General features: G+C 34.2%; 1 protein-coding gene across 3 annotated transcripts in view; it reads right to left on the reverse strand.

The window, feature by feature from the left end:
• Nucleotides 1–387: 387 nt before the first annotated feature.
• Nucleotides 388–27,145, reverse strand: part of LOC144968096 (cytochrome P450 4F2-like) — a 28,813-nt gene continuing 2,055 nt past the window's right edge. The window contains exons 2-13 of one of the 3 annotated variants that reach the window (XM_078906088.1): nucleotides 26,059–26,260; nucleotides 15,591–15,735; nucleotides 13,523–13,695; nucleotides 12,029–12,153; nucleotides 11,492–11,554; nucleotides 10,659–10,782; nucleotides 9,441–9,597; nucleotides 8,105–8,234; nucleotides 6,180–6,375; nucleotides 5,771–5,853; nucleotides 5,274–5,339; nucleotides 388–616 (exon numbers count right to left, since the gene is read on the reverse strand). In XM_078906088.1, coding sequence (XP_078762214.1) covers nucleotides 511–616; nucleotides 5,274–5,339; nucleotides 5,771–5,853; nucleotides 6,180–6,375; nucleotides 8,105–8,234; nucleotides 9,441–9,597; nucleotides 10,659–10,782; nucleotides 11,492–11,554; nucleotides 12,029–12,153; nucleotides 13,523–13,695; nucleotides 15,591–15,735; nucleotides 26,059–26,220 — 1,530 coding nt within the window. In that variant the 5' untranslated portion in view covers nucleotides 26,221–26,260 and the 3' untranslated portion in view covers nucleotides 388–510. Of the gene's footprint in view, nucleotides 617–5,273; nucleotides 5,340–5,770; nucleotides 5,854–6,179; nucleotides 6,376–8,104; nucleotides 8,235–9,440; nucleotides 9,598–10,658; nucleotides 10,783–11,491; nucleotides 11,555–12,028; nucleotides 12,154–13,522; nucleotides 13,696–15,590; nucleotides 15,736–21,943; nucleotides 22,101–26,058; nucleotides 26,261–27,145 lie in introns of those variants that run through there. The other 2 variants (XM_078906089.1, XM_078906090.1) reach the window with 2 other exon arrangements.

Raw genomic sequence — 27,145 nt, forward strand, 5'->3', positions numbered from 1 at the left:
AAGTAGTACTTTCCTAGACACCTGGGGGACCAGGGTTAAATAGGTGACTTAATGGCAAAATTTTAGTTATTAAAAATATATATTAATAAAATTCTTGGCTTATAAGATTTTTGGTAAAAAAATAACATTCTTATAGTTAGACATCTAACAACAAAATAACATTATAATAGATGGACATCTAACAACAAAATAACATTATAATAGATGGACATCTAACAACAAAATTACATTCTTATAGATGGACATCTTACAACAAAATAACATTCTTATAGATAGACAACAACAAAATAACATTCTTATAGATAGACAACAACAAAATAACATTCTTATAGATAGACATCTAAGAACAAAATAATATCAATTGAATCGCAGGTTTAATGTAAACTTTAAAACAATCTCGTCTTAACATATGATATGGTGTAATTTTATGACATTGTCAATTCATAGGTCTATAAAAATCTGGACTTGATATGATTTGATGTCATTTTATGATATTGTCAAGTCATTGGTCTATGGCAATCTGGACTTGACACATAATTTGATGTCATTTTCTGCCTTCATCACCATCCCTTCAAACTTCCTCACTTCGTGATTGGGATCCAGTCTGATTTCATACCTAAAACAAAATGAGAAAACATACACAATACGTAATGATAACCGTGAATCAGAAGGGGAGTCCCGAAAGTTCAGTTGGTAGAGCACTTGCGTCATAAGTAAAAAGTAGTCCTCCAGAGCCATTGGGCCCATGGAGCAGGAGTTTATCCTGGTTTCTATAGCATGAAACGACACTAGTCTATCGCAAAGTACTTTCTGTCAAATCTAACAGACTCAGCTACCCGTTCACTGCTGGAGGGACAGAGGGGTCCGAAAAAATCTCGACTGCACCTGGAATCGATCTTGGTCCCTTTGCGTGTGAAGCGAGTGCTCTACCAACTGAGCTATCGGGACCCCCTTCATAATTAAGGGATCATTATCTAAGTGCTGTCGCAATTTTTTTCAGACCCCCACCCCCATCCACCAAGCAGTGATTAGGTCTGTTACTTCTGGTGGAAATCACTTTGTGATAAACTAACATCCTATCCAAAATTGATTGCTAGTGTTGAAATATATAGGATAACTTTGGTTCCTTGGCCCTTTGTCTCTGTGCGGCTATGTGGTCTGATGGTATGGCATTCGCTTTCGGATCAGAAGATTCGGGGTTTGAGCCTCGCTCAGTGCAAAGTTGAGTCCTTGGAAAAGGCTCTTTACTCAAATTCTCTCACCTTATCAGGTATAAAATGAGTACCTGGTCATTAACAGTGTTGTCTCTGTCTGAAAACATTGTAATATCGCCAACCAAGAATCATGTCCTGTCCTACATGTTAATGATATGTGTTGCTGTTGGCCAGGGACCCCTTGTGTAAAGCGCTTTGAGCATGTTTTGTGAATACTGCACTATATAAAAGCTCAATTCTTAAAATCATTTTTTTTTTTTCATGGACTACCATATACTGGGGTAACTTTGCCACTTTAGTATTGGATCAATCAATTAGAGTATAATTAACATTGTGGCAACTATTTCCATTGATGAAAAGTCAAATCTTTCAACTAGAAAAATAACTACAACAAAGCTCATAGGCATTTTTCTCATGCTGCCCCAAATGTGTGGAATTCACTGCCATTAGACTGACATGGCAAAATCCCAAATTTTGCAAGCTAGAAACAGCAAAATTTGCAAGAAATTTGCAAAAAAATTGCAAAAAATTGTGATTAATTTTCCTAAAATCCCATAATTAGTTCATAAAAGAGAAAGGTAGACTCTATTTGTTTGTTTTTAAGGGTTTCACGGCACTTGCAACAAATGTAAGGTCATATCAGAGCCAGTAAAAAGGAAGAATATGAGATAGCAAAAAAGAAACTACTCTTGATTAATTATCTTTTACGTTCTACACGATCTATCAAATTAAAAGAAAAAAAATCGTCTTTTTAAAATATTTTTCTTAATGTTTAAAAAAAAATTATTAGTGTTTTTTTTTTCTTTGCAAAATCTCGAAAATTTGAAAAAAATTGCAGATATTGCAGTCGCAATGCAAATCAGTGATATTTTGCGGCCTCAAGCGATGCAAAAAACCGCCATGCGAGATTAGATATTAGAAGTAGAGTATTTTCATCTGAAATGACATTCCAAAAAGTGCCTTAAAACACACCTGATAAATTCTTCTTTGTCTTAATAATGTTATGAATGGAACTGTGAGTATATAAATAGTCCATAATATAATTGTTATATTATGGAGCATGTATGATTTCCCCTCCTGTCAATGTGAGCCTAGAGCTGCGAAAACGTGGTGCTATATAAATATATTATTATTATTATTATTATTATTATTATTATTATTATTATTATTATTATTATTATTATTATTATTATTATTGTTATTATTATTGTTATTATTATTATTATTATTATTATTATTATTATTATTATTATTATTATTATTATTATTAAAGCTCACTTAATTGAGCTCACTCAAAATGCTCCAAATTTACAGGGGCAAAGTTATCCCAGTAGATGGTACTTTCATTATTACTTACTTACTTACTTACTTATCCGAACCAGCGACCACCTGAGCTCTAGCCCTTCGGTCTTGTGCCATGACGTAGAAGTTAGATGTCTTTTGTAGTTGTTCCAGGTGACTATAAAGTGTGTTACTGATGCTTGGATTTGGTGGGAGGAATGTGCATCTCAGGTCTTCAAGAGGTTGACATTCAAGCAAGTGGTGTGTTACTGTTTCATTGGGGTGTTGACATAGGGGGCAGGAAGGGGATGTGTCTTTTGTAATTTTGCTTAAATGGTTGTTGTGCGGTATGTGTTGTGTTCTTAGTTGAAAGATGATGCTTTGCTGGTGTCTTCTGAGCTTATTTAGGCAATCAGTCTTTACAGGAGTGGTCATATGGGAAAACATACATCTACCCGTGGTGCTCATTGCCCAACTGTTCATCCATTCTTCTCTCTTATTTGTTTTGATTATTTGTTTCGCTGTGTCTAAGGAAACTGGAATTGATGGTTGTAAAAGTGTTGATCCGAGTCTGGCTAGTCTGTCTGCATTGTCATTTCCTGGTATATTTGAATGTCCCGGTATCCACTGGAGAGATAAGTCTACTCTGTGTGTTGTAAGGAATTCATCTAGTTGAGATCTTAAACTATTGAACGTTGAGGAGAGTTTATCTAAATCGAGAGCTTGGAGAACCGATTTGGAGTCTGTGAAGATGACAGTGTTTTGAAGTTTTGAAGGGTTTAGCTGGAAAACAGAAGAGAGGTGTCGCAGTGAGGCTTCTATTGCAACTGCCTCAACCTCGTAGTTTGAGCAGGAGCTTCCGCAAGAATTGTGGATTTTATCACAGGTTTTATCTGGGTATTCTACTACAAACCCATACCCAGCATTTTTAGTTCCTTTATGGGCAGATCCATCTGTGTAAGCATGTATCCAGTTGTCTGGCTATTCTTGTATTGTCTTCATTGCTAATGTTTGTATATCTGATTTGTTTTTATTTCTTGTTGTTTCTTCTACGAGGTTAGTCTTTATTTTTGGAAGTTTTAGTTCGGCGTATGGAGGTTTTTGACTAATTAAAATAGATTTTTCTCTGTTTTCTGGGAGTCTGTGTCTTTCATTCAAGTTGTTAGCAATGTGTAGCAGGGATTTTTGTTTTAATCTTGTTCTTGGTTTCCATTTCTCTGCCAGAATTCTGTTTGGATGGTTTTCCTCTTTTCGTTTGTATCTTTCAACCATTTCAAGCACTGCTGATTCTCTGCGAAGTCCAAGTGGTTCCACATTAGTATGTATTTCACATGCTGCTGTGGGTGTCGATCTCAGGGCACCGGAGATGAAGCGAAGGGCTTGGTTTTGTACTCTGTCCAAGGTTTTGTGTGTGTTTTTACTACCTACATTTTGGAGGGCTAAATTGTAGTCCATGACGGAACGCACATAGCCTAAATAGAGTTGTCGAAGCGAGTTTTTGTCTGCTCCCCAATTAGTACTGGCTAGTCGTTTTAGTAACTGGAGTCTCTTTGTGGCTTTGATTTTTACATTCTGAGTGTGTTTGTTCAGAGATAGTTGTCTGTCTAACTGTATGCCCAAATATGTGGGGTTTTCTTTTTAGCGAGTCGATGGCCTTGGATGGAGAGTGTTATTTCTTTCTTGGAAACAGGATGGCTCTTAGTAAATATAAAGTAGACTGTTTATCACAGAAGGTGTTTAAGCTTTCTAAATCTCCATTTATTCTATTGGAGGCTATTGGTAGGTGCTTCGTAGTATACCACATAACTAAATCGTCAGCATATAGGGCCTTTTCTGTCTGTAATACTTCTGGTAGATCATTTATAAAAATAAGAAAGAGAGTACAGCTGAGGCAGGATCCTTGTGGGAGACCTTCCTCTAATACTTCTCTGTTTGACAGTCCGTTATTAATTTTTGTTTGGATTGTTCTGTTACTGAGAAATTGTTTAATCCAGAAGAAGAGATTTCCATCAATTCCGTAGTCTATCATTTTTGATAACAACCCTTTCTCCATACTTTGTCATAGGCCTGTTGGAGATCAACAAAAACCGTGACTGTATGTTTTCCATCTTGAAAGCCATCAATTATTTTTTGACTTAATCTAAACAATTGATCTTCTGTTCTTTGCCCTATCCTAAAGCCTGCCTGATATTTATTTAGTAGGCCACATGTCTCCAGCCACCAGTATAATCGGTTATTTACCATTCTCTCAGCGATCTTTCCAACACATGAGGTGAGAGATATTGGTCGGTAACTTTTCGTTTCGTCGGGTGGTTTATCTTTCTTTAAGATTGGAATTATAATAGCATTTTTCCATCCCCTTGGTACTATTCCTGTCTCCCATGTTAGATTTATAAGTTTGAGAAGCATCTGTTTACCTCTCACGCTAAGATACAAGAGCATTTCATTGTGTATCTTATCTGGTCCAGGGGATTTCCTTAACTTGAGTTTTTTCAGAGCTTTGTGAAGTTCTGACATGGTAAAGCCCTCTTTGAACAGGTATGAGATAGCTTTTGGGGCCTTTTCTTGATGTTTAAGGTCTTTAATCGATTTTTTGTCCTTTTCACTTCTTTTTGATGCCTTGTTTACTGAAGCAAAATGTTTGTTGAAGATCATGGCTTTTTTTTGGTACTTTCATTATTAACTTTTTTTAAAAAATGAAGTAATAAATTATGAAAAAATAGGTGAACATGCTAATATTGATGCTATTGATGCTGATTGTAAAATAATTACACCTACCTGTGCAGAATTCGAGCCAAAGAAATTTTAATTTCGTCCATGGCAAAGTTTTGACCGATGCAATTTCTGTAAAAACAGGGGAATTACCATCAGTTGGATTAGAAGGAAAGTTTAAGTAAATAGCCATATTATAAATAATAAACTATAAACACAAAACAGTAAATAAAAGCACTGATAAAACAAACAAAAAAACTTTTGCAATTTTACTATTTTGAAATTGTCTTCCTCAGACATATATAAATTAGTTCTATAGAAGGTACGAAATTGACGTCACTCAGCTATTTGTTATTGTGATTTTTTGCTGATTAGTTTTCATTAAATTCTATCAATCAGACTATATACATTAAAGGTTAAACACAGTTTTGTGTGTTGGTGCATTTCTCCAGCTGGCAGATTTTGTGAGTATTTCACTTAAAGCATATCATCAATAAATCAATATTTAAAAGAAAAAAAGAATCTGCATTTCAGTGAAATTCATGTCAGAATAAAGAACAAACCTTGGTCCAGCTGAGAAAGGAACGAATGCAAAGGGATCTCTTTTCTCACAATTTGCTGGTGAAAATCTCTCGGGATCAAATTTCTGTTTTTAAAAAAATAGATAGATTGAAAAGTTAAAATTACCATGGCCTAGAAGTTTAAACTTTAACAGCAACACTGAATTCCTTTCATATCATAATTTCTCATATATTCATTATTATATCATTTCATACCAGTAATACGTCTTTAAAATGGACCCCCCCAAAAAAATTAATTAAATATGAAAAATTCCCTTTATTCATCCCCAATGGGGAAATCTTACTTTAGCGTCAATTCCAAACGAAAACTGCAATAACCCAAGCAAAACCTTGCCTCATTTCGCTGTGTTGGGTAAGGGATGTACAATTATAATGATTTGAAGTCACTCACAGTCGAATCCTCCCAGACACTGACATTGTGGTGAATGTTATAGATGCACAGGCTCACGACCGACCCATTGGGTATTGTGTAGCCATCGAGAGCAATCTCCTTGGTTGTCTCCCTTTGGATGAATGGTACAGGAGTGTGCAGTCGCATGCTTTCTTTGATCACCATGGTCAGATATGGCAATTTCGTCAGATCATCCCTGTTTGGAGATTAAATTGATTTGATTTAATATACAGTGCAGCATGAAAATCTCAAACAAGTTGGGACCGGGCCTGTTTGAGATTTCCGTTTTGTTTGTTTTTAAGGGTTTTTACGGCGCATGCAACATATTTAGGTCATATCAGCGCCAGTAAAAAGGAAGAAAATTTGATAGTAAGAAAATTCTAGACGAACAATTAAAAGGACTTGAGGAAAAAGTAAGACAAAGGGGAAAGGTACAAATAGGGAACAGATGTGGATTCCAAGAACACACTATCAGTGTACATTTTTTTGACAACAAAGGTTCCCAGCAAAGAGCAAAAGCTATTACAGTGGAATCCAGATAAAACCAACACTGCAAGGCCAGAGAAATTGGTTGGTTTAAGCAAGCTTCACTTTATCCAATACCAATGGAGCACACTTAGATAAAGAACAAAGAATTTGGGACCAAGAGTAGAAGTTACCGCGCAATTCCACTGAAATCTATTTCCAAGAAAAGGATAGAAAGCCACATGGAAAGAAACAAAATATTGAACAGCAATACACAGTACAGCAAGCACTTCACCACCATAGGAAAATACTCTTTCCATGTTAATTAATCTATCATTAAAGCATCTGTCGTATTCTGTGTTTGTGTTTATCATTGATGTGTTCTGACGTATCCTGTGTTTATGTTTATCATTGATGTGTTCTGACGTATCCTGTGTTTATGTTTATCATTGATGTGTTCTGACGTATTCTGTGTTTGTGTTTATCACTGATGTGTTCTGTCTTACATTTTTAAATAATGTCATTCTCTGTCCTCCACATTCTCGATTCTCTTCTACAAATTCTGGTATTCGATTCCTTCCCCGCTCCATGTGTTTCTCACCATACTCAGATGTAAAATGAGTACCTGGCAGGTGACAGCGTTGTCTCTTTCATAGAAAAACTGTAATAGAACCTAACAGGCTCCTTGTCTCGTCCTATAAGCTATGTGTGTTGCTGTTGGCTTGGAATTAACTCTAAACCTGGTCCTGATTTCTCTTCCAAAGAATAATTGTTTCCCCATGAACTTTGGATTGGATAAGACAAGCCCTGGATAAGAAGATGAACCTTTAAATAAATAAAAAATAAAATTCCCTTTATTCATCCTACATGGGAAATTCGTCTCTAGGGTCTATTCCAAGGGAAGACTGAAATAACCCAGGCGTCGGCTACAGTGCAGCGCTGCAAATTTAGCTAGGGCGAGGTGACTTGCTCAAGGCCACGCATATGCAGTGTTTAGTTAGAATAGCTTTTAAAAGACAAAACATCCCTTTAGTGGCATAATTAGATTACAATTTAGACCTGGCATTTCAAATCTTAAGTGTATTGTCATCATCATCATCATCATGGCTTATCCCTCCTGGGCATGGCCTACGCAACTGTCAACCAACACAAGCTTCTGTCCTGTGCCACACTTCCATATTCAGTCACAGGAATATTCATTCAATCGTTGATGTCTTCCTCTTGGTCTCCCTCTTCCTCTTTTACCCTCCTCAATACGCTCTAGAAAATTTTTTAAGGGTGTCATGTCTCTTGATATGTTTAAAAAAAAAAGAAGCAAGTTTTAGTTTCTGTATCATTTTGATGAGATATGGCTCCCTTATGTGTATTGTAAAAGTATGAACTATATGGAAATGTCAAAGGCAACTTCCAAATGGATCGAGTTATGTTATAAGCTATGACTGGCAAAACAGATTCCTTACCACAAAAGGTAATCACTGTCCCTGCCACCAAATAAACCATCCAACTCTTCTTGAACACGGCGTTGGATGTCGGGATGTTCTGCTATGGAGTACAAGCTCCAGGAAATGGCACTGGCTGTCGTGTCATGGCCTGAAATTGTAAGCAGTGGAAACTGGATAAATCAAGGGTGAGATAAGTACTGAGATGAAAAGAAAAATATATATCCATGGACCACCTGCCCCAATCAGGTGTTAATATCAGAGTAGACAAGAAACAAAAAATTGACTTTAGGGTCAAAATTATCAATGTTGAAATGAATTAATTTGCTTTTGTTGAGGAGAATAAATATTTATTTATCAACTGTGATAATGCTATGGAAACAAGAGTAAACTCTTACATCAATGGGTCTTATTGCTCTAAAAGAGTTTTAAAAATCTTTTATCTCTGCTTCAAGTTTAAAATATTATATTATCCCATTACTTGATAATGTAACCGGGATCAAGATTCCCCAAATTTACTTTTGGTTTCAATAACGATCGTTCACGGAAATTGCAGTAATTTATTATAATGCGATTTCCCGCTATACAATGCCGCAATTTCCCCAATGCGTCGGGTGCAAGTGGGCACATAATCAAGATGCCACAAGGTGAATGTCAGTCATCAAGTAACGGTTAAAACACAAATTCTGTAATTATTCCCAATTTAACTCGATTTGACTCCAATGTAATTACCAGATTGAGTGGTGGGTCACAGCCTGTAAGATCACAGAAAAAAGTGGCCACTATGAGTATGAGGAGAATGCATTCCTTCATTTCCAATTCCATCTCTTGATTTTGTACACAAAGACTAATTTAATGCTACATCCCAACAACAAACTGATAAGCTCATGCAACATCCAGTGTGCAAGCTTGCATTGAAACAGTCGCGTATCATACCCGACATTGACGAAAACATGAAATCATGAATGTGTAATGTTGATCGATACTTCCTTTCATGTTATCATTCATTATTGGTTCTGTTGTGAGTCCTTCGTTTAAAATTGCGAATAAACAATTCATCATCTTCAATCATTTCTAACCAAAAAACATTCCATAAAAACAAAGTAAAGAGAAAAAAAAACCCAGAAAAAAACAAACAAAACACATTGATGTTAATTTCACTTATTATCATAAGAGACAAGTTTCATATCATAACAGCAAAAAAATATGGACACAGAGCATCATAATGAAGGTTTCTTGTCTACTATTGCTGTGCTAAAATCATAACAGATTTATTAATCGTAAAAAATTTCTAGGTGTGTATGACTGAGGCTTGATAGAATATGATGTAAACATAATATTATAAGATCAAATTTACCTTCAAACAAAAATGTGTCCACTTCATCCCTGATTTCCCGTTTGGTCAGGCCATTTCCATCCTCGTCACGAGCTGTTATCAGAGTGTCTAGGAAATCTTGACACTTTCTCTTTTTCTCAGTATTTCCATTCTCCTCATTTGAACGTTTCCCACTTTGCTAAAGTCAAATAATATCAAATTAAAAGAAAAAGCTAATGTCAAATAATATAAAATTCAATAAAAACTAAAAACAAACAACCAAAATACATAAAAAGAGGGAAAATTTAAAAAATCAATTAACAACAATGGAAAGCAATTAGTTGATCTCAAAATAATCAAGAAACAGAAATACATACTTTAGCTGGTTTAAAAGACAAAGGATCATTTTTAAAACAATACGGTAAATAGAATATAAATTATACATATATAAAACGCAACTATGCTTGTGAAACCGCTCCTAATTTATATATACATCATATTTCCATTATCTATTTATCTTACTGTGTAAATTATAACACGCCTGTACAAAAAAATTCCTCTTTGGGATGAAATAAAGTACTATTATTATTATTATTATTATTATTATTATTATTATTATTATTATTAATATTATTAAAAACAAAAACCTGACAATGTGAAAGTCGGTAGGTCTTCAAATAGCATATGAAATCCAATGTTTTTCATTCTTAAGTAGGTGACTGACAGGATGTGGCATTTCGAGGTACTGAAATCCATTAGCCAATTGCGTTCCCACTATTCTATAGACTTTAAATCATTATTGAGACATTCATTATCTTTTTCGTTCTTTATGCTCCTATGAAACATTAACAGAGACTTTAAAATGTTTTTGTAACAATGTAATGTTTTAGTTTCGATTTAAAAGCTTCTACTTCTACCTTTGATTTAATAATGTTGATGATGGTGATCATAAAGAAGAAGAAGAAGAAGAAGAAGAAGAAGAAGAAGAAGAAGAAGAAGAAGAAGAAGAAGAAAAAGAAGAAGAAGAAGAAGAAGAAGAAGAAGAAGAAGAAGAAGAAGAAGAAGAAGAAGAAGAAGAAGAAGAAGAAGAAGAAGAAGAAGAAGAAAAAAAGAAGAAGATGGAGGCGGAGGAGAAGGAAAAGAAGAGCAGGAAAAGGGGTAGGATGGGGAGGAGAAAGTGTGGGACAAAAAGAAAAAGATGAGAAAATAAAAATGAGAGGAGTAGAGAGACAGACAGGGAAGTGCAAGAATGACTCCTACCAGCTCTTTCATTCTCTTGGTGATGATTTCATCTGCCACTTTGTGGACATACTGGCAATCTCTGAAGAATGAGATTCCTGTGGGTGTCATGTAGAAGATGATGTCCGGATGCAGCCACGGTTTACTATGAAAGAACATGCGAGTGTAAAATATGAAATAAGATATCATCATCATCATCATCATTGCCTTTTTCACCCTGGGTCAGGGTATAGGCCACATACAGTTTCCATCCCTCTCTATCTTGAGCGAACTTTTTTTTATCTCGTCCCATATTTTATCACTTATCTGTCCTTTCGGCTTTGTTTGTTGTCCTTTATAAATTCTGTTATTGAAGAAACTCTTTGGTCGCCCAAGTTAAAAAAAGGATTTGATTTGTCTGTCTGTGTTTCTCAAATGATTGGAGTTTTAAGGAAGGGGTGTTAACCCTTCAACAACCTCCAACCTGGAGCACCAGGTGACTCAAAAAAGAGGGAGTCACACACCATTAGTCACCTTTTACAACCCGATGGATTGGCGTTGGGCCATTCTTGCATCCTCTCTGTTGAGGGACACCACACATCACACGGGTGAAGATAATTAGATAATTAAGCAAATAATAATAAAAAGGAATACAATGAAATAACTACATTCATGTAAAGCACCCATTCTCTCTTTCTCTCTCTATTTACATCTTTTTCTCTCTCTATTTATATATTTCTATCTATCTCTCTCTCTCTCTCTCTCTCTCTCTCTCTCTCTCTCTCTCTCTCTCTCTCTCTCTCTCTCTCTCTCTCTCTCTCTCTCTCTCTCTCTCTCAATGAAATAAGCCTCCATAATAAAGAAGTGCTACTTACAAAAACCTGCTGACAACTCCTTTAATTAACCGATTTACGGCCAAAATGTATGGGTGCTTTTCTCTGCAATGAAGTTTAAATAAATAAATTTAAAAAATTAAAGAAAACCAAAAAAAATATTAAAAAACCCCCAAAAAACAAAAAACAAACAAACAAAACAACCCCCCCCCCCCCATCCCCAAATCAATTCAACAAGTGCTTCAATCAATAATCAATCAAGTCAATCTTACTAAAAAAAATCAACCAATCTAAGTGTTTCAATTTACTTAAAATCAAACAATCTAATTGTTTCAATTTACTTAAAATCAACCAATCTAAGTGTTTCAATTAATAATGCATCGAGTCAAGCTTACTAAAAATCAATCAATCTAATGTTTCATTTATTAATGAATCAAGTCAATCTCACTTAAAATCAGCCAATATGTTAAGTGTTGCTGTTGGCCTGGGACCCTTTGTAAAGCACTTTGAACACATTACACTCCATGTAAATGTTCAATTTTTAAAACCATTTTTTAAAAAAATGTCATTCAAACCTACCCATCCTTCTGGCATCCCGTCACGTAAGACATTGTAGACTGTAGAATCACATCTAGGGTGAACATGGAAATGCAGTCAAAGACATTCAGGCTTATTCCAGTCTTTGATGATTTATCAAACTTGTCCTGTTGAATTGAAATAAAAAGCTTTTTACTGAAACAGAAAACCTTCATAGCCATTATAATATCAATTAAGCATTTCCACCATAAGTCCATTCCCTGCTGTGGTGTGGTGGCTTGAACGCCTTGCATGATCCAAAGGGCTATACCAGTAGGTTCCACCATACTGGGAAGGCCAAAGGGTAGAAGCCAGACAAATACACACGTATGGACCGCCCTTGTAAAATACAAGCATTAGCGATTTGTGATTTCTGTCATGGACAATAAAAACAAAAAACAAAACAAAACTTATATTAGCTACACCTGTTTATAAGTTGCAGAGTCGAGGTCAGGGAAAAAAGTCGTGACTTAAGATCAGAAACTACGGTAAAAAATAAAATCTACAAATAAACATGAGCTTCTATATCGCAAAATATCCACTAAATGCACTCAAATCCATATACAGGGGTTCCTAGACAACAACAACACTTAACAGGATGAGACACGATGCCTATTAAGAGGTATTCTTCTTCTTCTTCTTCTTCCTCTTCTTCTTCTATTATAACAAATATTATTATTTTTTATTATTATTATATTATTATTATTATTATTATTATTATTATTATTATATTATTATTATTATTATTATTATTATTATTATTATTATTTCTCACAAAAACACTGTTAATAGCCAGGTACTCATTTCACACCTGAGTACAGTGAGAGAATATGAGTAAAGAGTTTTTTCCAAGGACTCAACGATGCACTGTTCATAGAAGGACTCGAACTTTGAACCTTATGATCCAAAGGCGAATGTCATACCACATAGCCTACAGGAGATTATCAAAAATTCCTCCAACGTTACAAAATGTGGTGTTGTGATTTTTTGCATGCGGGCTTACATTTTAAAAGACTTTACGAATTTTAACATAATTGTTTATGTCGAGTGTGTACAAAGTGTACAATTTGCTGTGTCGTTTTGAACCCAGTGTGGCAATGTTTGTGAGTGGTGTACATGAATCTCATAAGTAAACCTCTAGCCATGTCTGGGGACAAATTCAGTGATCGTAATCACAACAGCATTCAGTATGTGTGTATTGTTAATGTAAAACATCCAAATATTCACTCATACAAGACCCCTCATTTTTTATAAACCGTAAAAAGAAAAAATCCCGAAATATATGTTATAACAAATGCAAAAAAAAATCTGCTTAATGTCACTACAGTTCTAGTGTTCGAGCTAATTAATAATAATATCTTCACAAGCTTCCGATGGATCTGAGTGATAATTATTATCACTCAAATCCATCGGAAGCTTGTGAAGATATACATGTGTGAAGATATACACGTTAACATGTGCGCACGGGTTGTGGAACAGGCTATAGTCTTAACTTACCAGAAGATCATTGCACAGGTCATTTTTCAGTTGGACATAATCTTTGAGGATGTCAAAATGGAAAGCAGGTGTCAACAACCGTCTGTTCCGAGACCACTTGTTTCCATTACTCGTAAGTAAACCTTCCCCCAACCATGGGTGAACAAATCTGTATGTCACGAAAGCCTTTGGCTCTGAGAAGGATACAGAAGAATGTTTGTTTTAATGTGATCTTGTGTATCATGAATTACACAGTTGTCTTCCCCTAATCTTAAAACAGTAAATCATTAATTCTGCATGAAAAATGCAACTTTGTTAATATAGCTATTGGTTCATTGAATACTTTATGTTCTTAGTCTATTAAAAAAACCCATTATTTTTCATTGTCATTCATTATTATTATTATTATTATTATTATTATTATTATTATTATTATTATTATTATCATTATTAATATTACTATTATTATCATTATCATTTTTAATAATATGATTATTATTATTATTGCTGTTATTATCATTATTATTTTATTACCCCAGTCACAATGCCAATATACTTGACAGTCAGTGTTAAAGTCTTTTTCCAACATCAAAGTTTATTTCATTGCTATTTTTAGTCATGGACCTGTGGATATAAGCACTGTTTACAAATTTACATAGAGCATTCCCTCACGTTGGGGGTCCCGATAGCTCAGTTGGTAGAGCACTTGCTTCACAAGCAAAGGGACTGAGATCAATCCCCAGCAATGATTCGGTTGCTGGGTCTGTTAGATCTGGTGGAAAGTACTTTGCGATAGACTAGTGTCCTATCCAAAGGATAGCAGGCAATTGCTATTGTCCGTTTTATGCTATAGACACTGGGATAAACTGTGGTTCCATGGGCCTGGTAGTTCTGAAGGACTACTTATTCCCTCACGTAAATGGATACTTCACTAACAGTCTCATTATTATCTGCCTGGCATGAGGAACTCAGATTCTACTGCAGTTCTGTACACGGGATGAAAGCCGTACCCACCCTAGTAAACTGTTAACCTTGGGGTTCAAGCAGCTTGCTCAATGAAGAAAGCAAGCACTCTCAACTCGCCTATTTCATGTCACAGTAAATACACGGTTTTGAACAAAGCGAAAACTTTTTAAAAAGAGAGAGTAAATTTCATAACGTTATTGTCTTAATTTCTGTTTTGTACAACATGATTTTCAACTAGGCTATCATTATTTTCAGTATAGTCTTTAGTAAGCTTTAGAGTTCATTATTTGAAAAATAAAACATGTCATTTAATAAATTACTTATATGGTTAGATATCACTTATTAATCCTACTATCAATCTTTCACTTAAAAGCCGAACACGGATAAGAAAATAAATAAATAAAAATAAATAAATAAAAAAACGATCGATGACTATGACTAAAGGCCTCAACTAGTATTAAGTGCGGCTATGTGATCTAGTGGTATGACACTCATTTTCGGATCGGAAGGTCCTGGGTTCGAGCTTTGCTCAGTGAGTCCTTGGAAAAGGCTCTTTACTCACATTCTCTCGCCATACTCAGGTGTAAAATAAGTATCTAGCTGTTGACAGTGTTGTCTCTGTCAGTAAAAAAATTGTAATATCGCCTAACAGGCATCGTGTTTAGTTCTACATGTTATATGTTCCTGTTGGTCAGGGACCCTTTGTAAAGCGCTTTGAGTACATTTAGTGGATATTGCACTATATAAAAGCTCAATTTGTTATTAAGTCGGGTTAGCTAGAATATGAAAATAGAATCTACAGTTTCAAATAAAAATGAAACTTTGGTAAAATCTATAAGTTGAGGAGACATAAATAATATGTATAAGGTTTTAGTGCATAAAATTGAAATTTAGAATATCGGATCATTATTATAGTTTTAAATCTACTATTCTTAATGTGGGCTACCCTTACATAATGCAAAATTATTTGACTTCATAGACTGTGACTTTATATTACATATTAAAAGTGAAACATTGAAACAGATCAATTCTATTCATAAGTGCTTTGTCAGAGAGAGAAAAAAAAACAAACAAAAAAACAAAACAAAAAACCCCAAAAACAACACACTTATAACCCAATTACCAGAAGATCTGAAAATGACCTTGGTGAGGTCAGGGTGAGTCACATTGATAAGCGGTCTTTGACCAAGCCACACAAGATTAAAGCGAGGAAAAGTCCCAATCATGTCTCTTTGGAAAGCTAGACCAGCATCGTTTGGTCCTGGATACTATGCAAAAGAAAGAATTTCATTCACAGAAAATAAGATTGACAATTCCCCCCCCCCCCCCCCCCCCCCCCCTTTGCCATTCTGCCCTCTCTGAAGAAAAAAAATCAACCTCTTTTCTTCCGCTCTGAAAAAAAAAAATGTTTGTGTGCTCACTTGGGGAAACTTGATATATATTCTTATATTTATAAAATTCCATATAATATTTTTCATTAAGGAGGTGTGCAAGTATGGGGTAAAAATCACATGATAAAGCACTCCACTAGTGAGTGAGCAGTGCAAAATAAATTTGTTATGTATTTCATTTAAAATATGCACCTTGAATTCAATTCAAATTCTTAAAACTAGCAAGACTGTAATTTTTTTGCTTCTATGAACACCACAGCAACAGTAAACATGTAGGATGAGACATGCCATCTATAAGGCGACATTCATTTTTTTTTTTCTTTTCGACAAAGACAACGCTGTAAAGATCCAGGTACTCATTTAAATTAAAGAGTACCGAAATAAAATGTGAGTAAAAAGCTATTGCCCAGGACACAACTATGCACTGCTCAAAGCAGGACTTGAACCCTGGACCTTGCAGTCTGACGGTGAGTGTCATACCACACGACCACACAGAGGCACATAATGCTCTATGTATACATTAAAAAGTCCAAAAAAATTCCATACTTTGAATAATGTCTGACCTTTGAATGCATTACATATTCATTTGATACACGCTTTATTTGTTTCATGAAAGTAATCGCACATATTAAGTTTATGGTTTTTAGTTTATGCTTTAAAAAGGAAATCTATTTGTTTATATGTTCCTTTTACTTTTAATAATAATAATAATAATATAATAATATAATAATAATATAATAATAATAATAATAATAATACAATATATAATACTAACTATACTACTAACTACTACTAATAATAATAATAATAATAATAAAAATAATAATAATAATAATAATAATATAATAAACTTCATTCATCCTTTTTGGAAATTGTACAACTGACGTGGCAAAGAAAAGGGATGGATTAAATTATTGACATTAAAAATACACATAACTCAGCATTAAATAGTCTATAAATACATCAAAATAAAATAAATAGAATATATTACATGCAATATAGTGATAATTATAATTATATAGATAACAAATTTGATTATTGGTTTAATAATTTATTTAGAATATTTAGTATTACAATCTAAAACATTTCATTGCAGATATTTGGAAAATAAAAATGATGTAGAAATAGACCAGTTAGAGAGTATATATCATCTTTAAGCAAATATTATCTATACGAATGTAAACCAGATTACAAAAAAATAAATAGTACAACAGAGATTCATAATTACTGCATATTGAATAATCTGATGCTAGTCGGGAAAAAGGAACGTTTATGTCTTTCACTTTTGGTTTTGATGGACCCTGTCACTTCTAATAGATGCTGTAATGTGTTTACTGAGGGGATGCTTCTTACAATTTTTAGTGGATGATGGATGGTTTTTGATTTTCCTAAGTCTAAAACTCATTCTTTTGTTTTACCTATATTTAAGTCTAAACAATTTCTATCACACAAAGAGAAAAAAAGAGTCAATTTCTTCAAAATAAGCCGATTCATCATTATCTACTATAAGTCCTTGTAGAGAGGTGTAATCTGAAAATTTATGGGGCATTTTTGGGATGGTTGCTCCTGCAGTCATTCATGTACACCGTGAAAAGTACTGGTAACAGGACACAACCATGGGGAGCACCAGTATTGGTAATGATGTTGCACGAATAATTTTGTCCTACTTTCATGAATTGGGTACGGCTTGTTAAAAATTCTAAAATCCATACAGCGATGAATTTATTCATTTTTTTATCTAACAGTTTTGTGATCAGAGTATGAGGCTTCATAGTTTAGAAAGCAGATGAAAAATCCACAAACAGGGCCCTACAGTAACTTTTAGCTCGATCCAAGTGCACATATACACATTGTTTGTGAATACAAGCGATTCATCATCAACGCTCCTATTAGGTTGGTAAGCAAACTGTTTGGGTGAAAGCATATGCTAATGTGATGCAATATCACTTTTTCAAAACAATTCATAATAATAGAAATGAGCGCCACAGGTCTCAGGTCATTCATTGTTAGGGATAGGAATGACAGATGTTTTCAATATGTAGGGAATGATTGTGGAAAATAAGGAAAGGTTGAATATATATGTAAAGATAAAAGACTTGCACACGCTTTAAAAGTTTTTTGGTTTTATCCCATCTGGTCTTGCTGCTTTCCTTTCAGGTAAATTACTGAACACGCGTCTTGTTTCATCCTCACTTATTTCAATTTCGCGTTCATCCTTCAGACACCCGTCAACATTTGATTTTAATCTAGAAATATTTTCTGAGTTATCGGTCTGGTCAAAGCGGCAATAAAATTTGTTTAACTTATCAAGGTTAATATCAGGTGGCAACTGTCTTTTTATCAGCTAACCAACAATTTGCTTGAGGCCCGTCCATGTGTCTTTCATGTTATTTGATGAGAAAATGTCTTCTATTTTACGCTTATAATTTTCTTTACCTTTTCTTATTTCTCTTTTCAATTCTTTTTGTGTTGCCTTGAGATTATGGATGTCTCCTTTAGCAAAATAATATTTCTTTTTGTTCAACAAAGATTTAAGTTCTTTACCAACCAAGGGCTTGTTGTTAGCATAACACACTATGTCTTTTCACATACATTGTCTTCACAAAATTAAATGTATTAACTAAACCAGACATTCAAGTCCTCGACATCAACATTATTATCAATAAACACACCCCATTCCGTACATTCAAGCAATTGCGCAACTCATCACACATTCTTTCATTCCAAACACGAACACATTTCATATTTGGCTTAATATGCCCAGTGGCGGTTCTAGCCTATCTATAGTGGTGGGGCAAAGATGATTCGGTCATATATATATATATATATATATATATATATATATATATATATATATATATATATATATTTTTTTTTTTTTTTTTCACCTTAAAAAAAAAAAATTCAACCACAAATAATCACATTCACAATGAAATGACAATACCAGTAGATTTTAATTATTCCAAAAGTAATCAAAAATGAATCACAAAAGAGAATAAAACTGAAAAATAAAGCGACATGACATAATGCGACAACACTTTGACAATACAAGTCCATTTCGTTCACTCGAAAAATTAAAGAGATGCTTTAATCCCTCAACAGCGAGATTAATATTTCTGTTACATTACTGATTTTCAGTAGTACGTAGTAACTTTTAAGTTTTCATCGAGAAGCAACAACAGCGATATGATTCGAGTTTCATTCAGAGCTCACATTGCATCATTTTTACTGCTCTCTTGGTGGTTAGAATGCTTGTGCCGGTGGTGGTAGTGGTTGGAATAGTGGCAGCGGTGGTGGTGATGGAGGAGGAGGAGGAGGAAGAGGAGACGGTGAGGGAGGATGTAATTATGGTAGCGGTTTGGTGGTGCTGTTGGTTAGAATGATAGTTGTGGAGACGATGATGGAAATTATATGATGATGTTGATATTGTTTTTATTGCTTTTGTAGTGCTTGTTGTTAATGTTGTTGTTAATGATGATGATGATTATGATGACAACGACGTGTCGTCGACAATGATGATTACGATATGATATTACAAAGTTTATTCAATCTTAGACTTTCGCCAAATAATCATACAATTTGATGACAACATACATGAAAGTGGAAAAAAATGGAAAATGGAACCAAACAATAAACTGATACCATTAATAGCCACAAAAATACAACAATCGTAATACCACCAATACGTACAATAATAATAATAATAATAATAATAATAAAAATAATAATAATAACAAATGATAATAATAACAATAATAATATTACCATCATCATTACTACCACCACCATCATTATTACGTTTCCAATCAGTTTTTCTCGTTTTTTAAAATTTGATACCTATAATAGACGAAAATTCCGGTGATTTTTTTAAAGGGTAGATCAAGTTAAAATATCTACGATTTTATTAACCCTGAAAACTATGATTATTATTTTCCTATTTCAAGTAGGCAGGTCTGCTATGACAAGTATCAGTTCCATAGTCAAAAAAAGACAAACAAAAACAAAGTTTGTTTAATCTTAGGCTTTCGCCAATAATCCATACAATACAATTAAGACAAAATAATGCTACCAATCTCTCCTCATGCATTCGTTAGACTATAACAATAACGAACGTGTTATCTTTACTCCTTCCCCAAACAACCCCTAGCTTCCCGCCTCTTCATCACGAACTATCTTATGTATGTATTAGCTTCAGGACGGGCAAGTACGGAATCTGCCCACCTTTCCTTTAAACGTATTTATTTCCTCTATAACTTAGTTAGAATTAAGAATTCAATTCTCTCCTTTCTCAGAAGAGTATTTCTCGTATACTAATTCAATTGTTGAGAAAACCAAAATGGTGGTTGTATTTTATATATTTATTTAGTCGTGACTTTTGAATAAAAGTGTTTTGATTTATTAGAGGGAATATAATAGAAAATTACATTGTTTTGCAAAAATATTTAGTCTGGCAATAAAAATACAGCGGTAATTACTTTAAGAAAATGAAGAAAAAAAGACCTAACAAATTAATTTGTTAAAAAAAAAACAAAAAAAAAAAAAAAAACAAAAAAAAAAACAAAGAAGAAAACAATTTAAATAAATGAGTTTTGAGAAGCACTAAAGAAAACGAGAAAAAAAAAGAAATAATAATATAAACAAATATATAAAAACAACACAAGTTAATACTAACTTGATATAATATTAGTAAATTAATAAATTTAATTCTCTACTGGAACCTTCCCAATGTCATTACATCAATGGTACCAGAACAAGTAAGGCAATAAATAAAAAAAAGTTCGTTTGCCAAAATCTCTATTAAGTGTTCACTGGTTTATAAGGTGGGCTCATTTGAATTAGCCCGACCTAGTACTAGAGAGGCCAGACAGCAAAATCACCGTCAGGCGACGTGACGATGAGATGACGATGTGGGCGGAGTGGAGTGCAGGAGCGTATCCTGGTTTATGTATTACGGGATGCATGGTGATTCTAAATCTATCAAAAATACACACAAATTGATTTCAGTACGAAGTATCAAGTTTAAGTACTAACTTTTGAAATAATCTAATTTAAATAAGATTATTTCGGACATGGTAATACAGCTTATAACTTGAAAAAACAGGCTGGTATTTGCCCACCCTGCCCATTATTACCAGCCGTCCCTGAATATGCCTCACTACAGGTTTTTAAATAGGAATTAAAAATAGCATGTCATGGTCAGAAACACTGATTGACGCTTTAACTTTACATTTGTAAGAATTACAGATATTACAATAAAAAAGGTCTAATATAGAATTTCCTCTTGTGGGCCAGTCGACATACTCTTGAAAGCCTTAGATTGCCATGTCACTGGAAGTCAAAATCCCCCGTGTCGATGGTTATACTGTCCAGCAATTCGATTCCAGCTTTTAGACAGCTAACACACCTTTATTACATTTTACCAACAATCCCCAATGAGAAATGAACAAAGTTTGTCAAATGACAAATTAGAGAGCAGGCACCAAAGTTCATAGAAATCTGAAAAAGTGGCTATGACAAAGCAGAAAGAAAAAAAAAAGAAAAAAAAATCCCCCAAATATCCTTTTGCCTTGGTTGGAAGGTTATCTTTTTTTTTTTTGGGGGGGGGGGGGGGGGGGGGATGCTTCATATACACCTTTTCAGATCGTTATCTTACTCCAGTACAAGCTCCCTAATTTGGCATTTGCCAGCATAACTCCTTAATTTTTTATTACGAAATGTTTCTGGCAATTTGTTGGATCACGTTGATTTAAATAATCACTTTAAGTTTATACAGAGCAGGCAAAGTATTGCAAAGGAATTCCCTTTGCAGATAAAATTGCAATTATTTGTATTCTTGCAACTAACTCTGAGCATAAACAAATAAAGAAATCCAATTAAAGGCAAGCAAACTGTAAATGCAAAACAAACACAAGCTGGTGATAAAATGCCTAAAATCCAAATGTAAAACAAGCACTGCCTAGTAAACACAACGGTTCTTTATTTTTTAAAAATAATTTTAAAATAAACCCAAAAAAAAAAAAAAAAAAAAAATTTAAACCTGCAAAATCAAAATCAAATTTCAACTATTTCAATAAAAATGATTTACCAGTTGACTTGAGTATGACTCTTATTAAATCTGGGTGTTGTACAAACACCATGGGCCTATGACAAAGCCAGTTCAGAACAAATCGAGGGAATTCCTTGGTCTTTTCTCTCTGAAAAGCTAGACCAGCATCATTTGGTCCAGGGTGCTACATACAGATGTATGGAAAATTGATAGCAAATATATAAAATCCAAATAATAATTCAAGCATTTCGAATAGGGCACACTGATGGAAAGGGTTAGAATAACCCAGCCTACATGTGCATTTTGGATGTAACTGAAATGTAAAAACAGGATGTAATGTTTATTGCATACAAACAAATATAACAGCTTTTTAGAAAGAACAAAATACATAATGTTTCAAACACAGATCCTCTTCAAGTGAAGTCTGGAAAGGCAAAAAAACCTAACAAATTCTTTAGACTGACTGTAGACAAACAGAATAAAACAACATTTATATGAAATATGTAATATGTAACAATCAATTTATACAGCACGCTCAAAGGCGCTACACATAGAAAGACAATGAGTTTCACAAAACGCAAATACTATTACCAGTATTACTAAATGTTTTCAAAAGTTTCCTAAAATTACTGAGCGCAGGGGCTCTTTGATTTCTTTGTCTAATTTGTCTCACACTCTTGGGGCCGTGACGGAGAAAGAATTTTCAGCTATCGTTTTCATATGGGAACATTGATCAGTCATTCATTTTGGGATCGGAGTGATCTAACAGGTGCATACAATTAATTTAATATAATTATCTTAAGAGAAGTTGAGTATTAGATATACACAGCCAAAATTTTGAACCTCTTATTAAGATTGCAACAGATGTGGCTGTGATATAACATGAAGCGTGAGACAATATTTTAGGCTGCTTCCCATTGCTCTATACATTGCAAGAAAGGTTTTTCCAAGTTTTTCCCATTTCTTCACTTTCATGTCTGCGTTGGAAAACATACATCTTCTTCCTTGGTTGGTTATCAATACTTATGGTGCAAGGAATCCATGATACAAACAAGGCTTTATAATTCTGAATGGCCCTGTCTCCACGCATGTACCAGATGTCAAGTCATGTTGTATCTTTTCCTATTTTAATACAGAAATAGAAATTTTCAAATATTTTACTCTTGATTTGACACAGTGAGTGTCCTTTTCTTTTCGTTCATTATCCATTGAAACTAATACTGTCACTACGTTCTACCCAAATTCATAAATGTCTTCATTTAGCAGGTTTATTTTTTTTTTTTTTTGGACATTTCATACACACCTTTTCAGATGTTTATCTTACACCATTGCCTGCTCCCTAATTTGTCACTTTTACCTGCATAACTCCTTAATTTTTGATGATAAAATTTTTTTTCAGGCCTTTTGTTGATTTAAGTTTACAGATAAAACAAAATAAATAAAAATAAATAAATAAATAAATACATAAAATTCCCTTTATTCATCCCAAAGGGGAAATTTGTCTCTAGGGTCTATTCCAAGGGAAGACTGGAATAAGCCAGGCATCAGTCGCAAATTGAGCTAGGGCAAGGAGATGCTCAAGGCCACACAACGCAGCAGCGGGTGATCGAACTCAGTACCTTTCAGGTACGAAGCAAAGGCCGTACTGCTGAGCCACGCTGCCCCTAGCAGGCAAAGCATTGCAAAAGAATTGCCTCTGCAGAAAAACATGCATTTGTATCCTTGCTTCTAACTTAAGCATAAAAAAGGAAAGAAATCCAATAAAAGGCGAGAACACTGTGTGCAAAAACAAACACAAACTGGTGATAAAATGCCTAAAAATCTGTAAAGGAAAATCAAGCACTGCCAAGTAAGCACAACAATTCTTGATTAAATTTTTAAAAAACCAAAATAAAAAAAACTAAAAAAAACAGGGCTCAAAACAACAATAAAAAAATATTAAAAGATAAACAAAATGGCAACATTCAATTCAAATATCAACTATTTCAACAATTATGATTTACCAGTTGACTTGAGTATGACTCTTATTAAATCTGGGTGTTGTACAAACACCATGGGCCTATGACAAAGCCAGCCCAGAACAAATCGAGGGAATTCCTTAGTCTTTTCCCTCTGAAAAGCTAGACCAGCATCATTTGGTCCAGGGTGCTACATAGAGATGTGTGGAAAAGTGATAATAAGTATAAAATCCAGATAATAGTTCAAGCATTTCGAATGCGGCACAGTGCTGGAAAGGGTAAAAATAACCCAGCCTACACGTGCGTTTTGGATGTAACTAAAATGTAACAACGGGATATAATTTTTATTACATACAAACAAACTTAACATCTTTTCATAAATAACAAAATATTTAAGGTTTCAAGTAAAAGTACTAACGAATGTAAAGGTAAAAGCACTAAACAATTACTATCTACAGACAAACAGAATAAAATGACATTTATATTAAGAGGAGAAGGTCAGCTTTAAATATACACAGCTAACATTTCGAATCCTTATTTAAGATTACAATAAATCTGTATGTGATGTAACATAATGCTTGAGACAATATTTAAAGCCGCTTCCCATCGCTCTAAACATTCCTAGCAAGGTTTCTCCTAGTTTCTCCCATTTCTTCACTTTCGTGTCTGTATCGGAATATACATCTTTGGTAAGATTGTCAATGTGGACTTCTTCCTTGGTTATCAATACTTATGGTGAAGGAATCCCTGATCCAAAAAAAGGCAAGGTTTTATAATTCTCAATGGCCATCAGATGTCAAGTCAGAAACTGCTAAATATTTTACTCTTGATTTGATACATTGTTTGTCATTTTACTTTCGTTAGTTATCCACTGAATCTACCACTGTCAACATAATAAACTCAAATTCATAAATGTCTTTATCTAAATCCATGAGATTGTTTATGGATTGTCACTTTGACTCTATGATAAATGAAGAATCAACTTTCAGTAAAGAAAATTCCTCCAATTTTAAATCTTATTATTTTTTTATTTCAATGTGATGCCTCGATGTGTAATGAGAGGTCAAAACTTCATTTCAATACTGCATATAACCTCTTTTGATGACAAAACAATGCCTTTTGAACTAAGCTCCATCAAAATACAGTCTAATATCTGACAAAATGTTATCGTAACATGACTTCTATGCGTTTAAAAAAGAAAACAACTATTTATTATGATTGCATGGAAATTGACAAAAAATTATTACAAACTACTTAATTCAGTGACAGGAAGAGAAGCAAGTGGATGACAACCTGAATCTCCTAAAATATCTGAAGAATTAATAAATAAAATTACATACTATACAAGCTTTATACGCCTTTGTCTTGGACTTGTTGGATCAATTGGTGTGTATATATCTTAATGAAATCTTACCTAGTCTTTTCAGTGTGCTTATCTGCAGGTCTAATAGTCCAAACTGTTATGGCTTTATTATTGTCATGGACATACTCTCAAACCAATGCAAATAAATAATATTGTCCATTACAACAAATTAACACAATTCCATAATTGCTTTCAGTTATCAGACATGCAAATGCCTGTCCGATGTGATAAACCTAATTTACAGTCTCAAGCTTTACACAGCATTCACTCCAATGCTCATATGTGATTCACTGCCTCAAAACAGTAATATATCGGAATGAATCGGGGACCCTAAAAAGGAATGAAATGTAGAATTGAAGAAACACCAACTTTCAGTATAATGCACTGTAGGAAATTGTATTCAATCTCCAAGTTAACGACTAGAAATAAACCCCACATCTTATATTTGTGACTATAAATTCAACTTCCAGAACCTTGTTCATCCCGCCATAGTACAGCTTTGAGACCAAGGGTTACACATGTATATATATTATATAAAGGTCCTGGGTTAGAGCCTCGTTCGGCGCATAGTTGAGTCCTTGGAAAAGGTTAACATTCTCTTTCTGTACTCAGGTGTAAAATGAGTACCTGGCCGTTAACAGCGTTGTCTCTGTCTGAAAATATTATAATCTCACCTAACAGGCGTCATGTCCTGTCCTACATGTTAAGTGTTTTTGTTGGCCAGAGACCCCTTGTAAAACGCTTTGAGCATGTTTAGTGGATATTGCGCTATAAAAAAGCTCAATTATTTATTATTTATTATAAATATAGTTTTTCAAAAATACAAATCATACCTCCAGCAGATGTCCAAAAATTGGATTGCATGGCGTTTGTGGAAGGTGTTTATACTTTTGGATAAGCACCCTGTAACCAAGCAACATTTGAATAACTCTAATTGCAATGACTGCAAACACTGCAATCAAAGTCCCATTCACTAAGTATTCGTTGACGATCATTGTGAATCATATGAATGCTGGCATCCAAAAAGCTTTATTTCTGTTGAAGATATAAGATAAAGCCATTAGATATGCTCATTATAATCATTGTGATTAAGAATAACAACATCATAAGCTGATTGTTACAGACAGATATACATTGCAAACATTCATTCAAAAGCTAGTTTTGCCCTATCATTGGAAGCAGCTGTGACAAAATATAAACAAAATCTGAATATTTCTCCCTCAAATTAAAAAAAAAAATTGGAGAGAAACAGTAACATTCATCTGAGATATAAAATGTCATGTTGTAAATGGAGTTGTTGTGATTAAAGACTCTATCGACCACGAGGACGCTTTCTCTGTGAGAAAAGAAAGGATTCTCTCTTCTGATCTTACACTAAAAAATCAAGGAAAAGGCTGTTGCCAAGGCCAATTTCCTGGATTTACATCGGATGAAGGGTACCATGTTGGCCTAAGTTGAGATCTGAGTTCGATATAATCATTGCAGTTTTTATTCTCTATTGTCTTCAGATGCTTTTGTGCCTTTTTCATTTCTGGAGTTACTTTTGTTCGGCTATGTGGTCTAGTGGTATGACACTCGCTATCAGATCGGAAGGTCCTCGGTTCGAGCCTCGCTCGGTGAAAAGTTGAGTCCTTGGAGAAGGCTCTTCACTCACGTTCTCTCACCATACTCAGGTGTTAGAGTACCTGGCCATTAACAGTCTCTGTCTGAAAAAATTGTGACATCGCCTAACAGGCGTCATGTCCGTCCTAAATGTTAAATGTTGCTGTTGGTCAGGGACTCCTAGTAAAGCGCTTTGAGCACATTTAGTGGATACTGCGCTATATAAAAGCTCAATTTTTACTTGCACATCCAGATGGTTACTTCAATTATCATCCATACTAACCTCTTAATAAATTTAAATGTAAACAGAATTGTAGA

This window comes from Berghia stephanieae, chromosome 3 (assembly GCF_034508935.2).
Source record: "Berghia stephanieae isolate SIO BIC M18660-M18661 chromosome 3, UCSD_Bste_1.3, whole genome shotgun sequence".
In the NCBI taxonomy this organism is placed as follows: domain Eukaryota; kingdom Metazoa; phylum Mollusca; class Gastropoda; order Nudibranchia; family Aeolidiidae; genus Berghia; species Berghia stephanieae.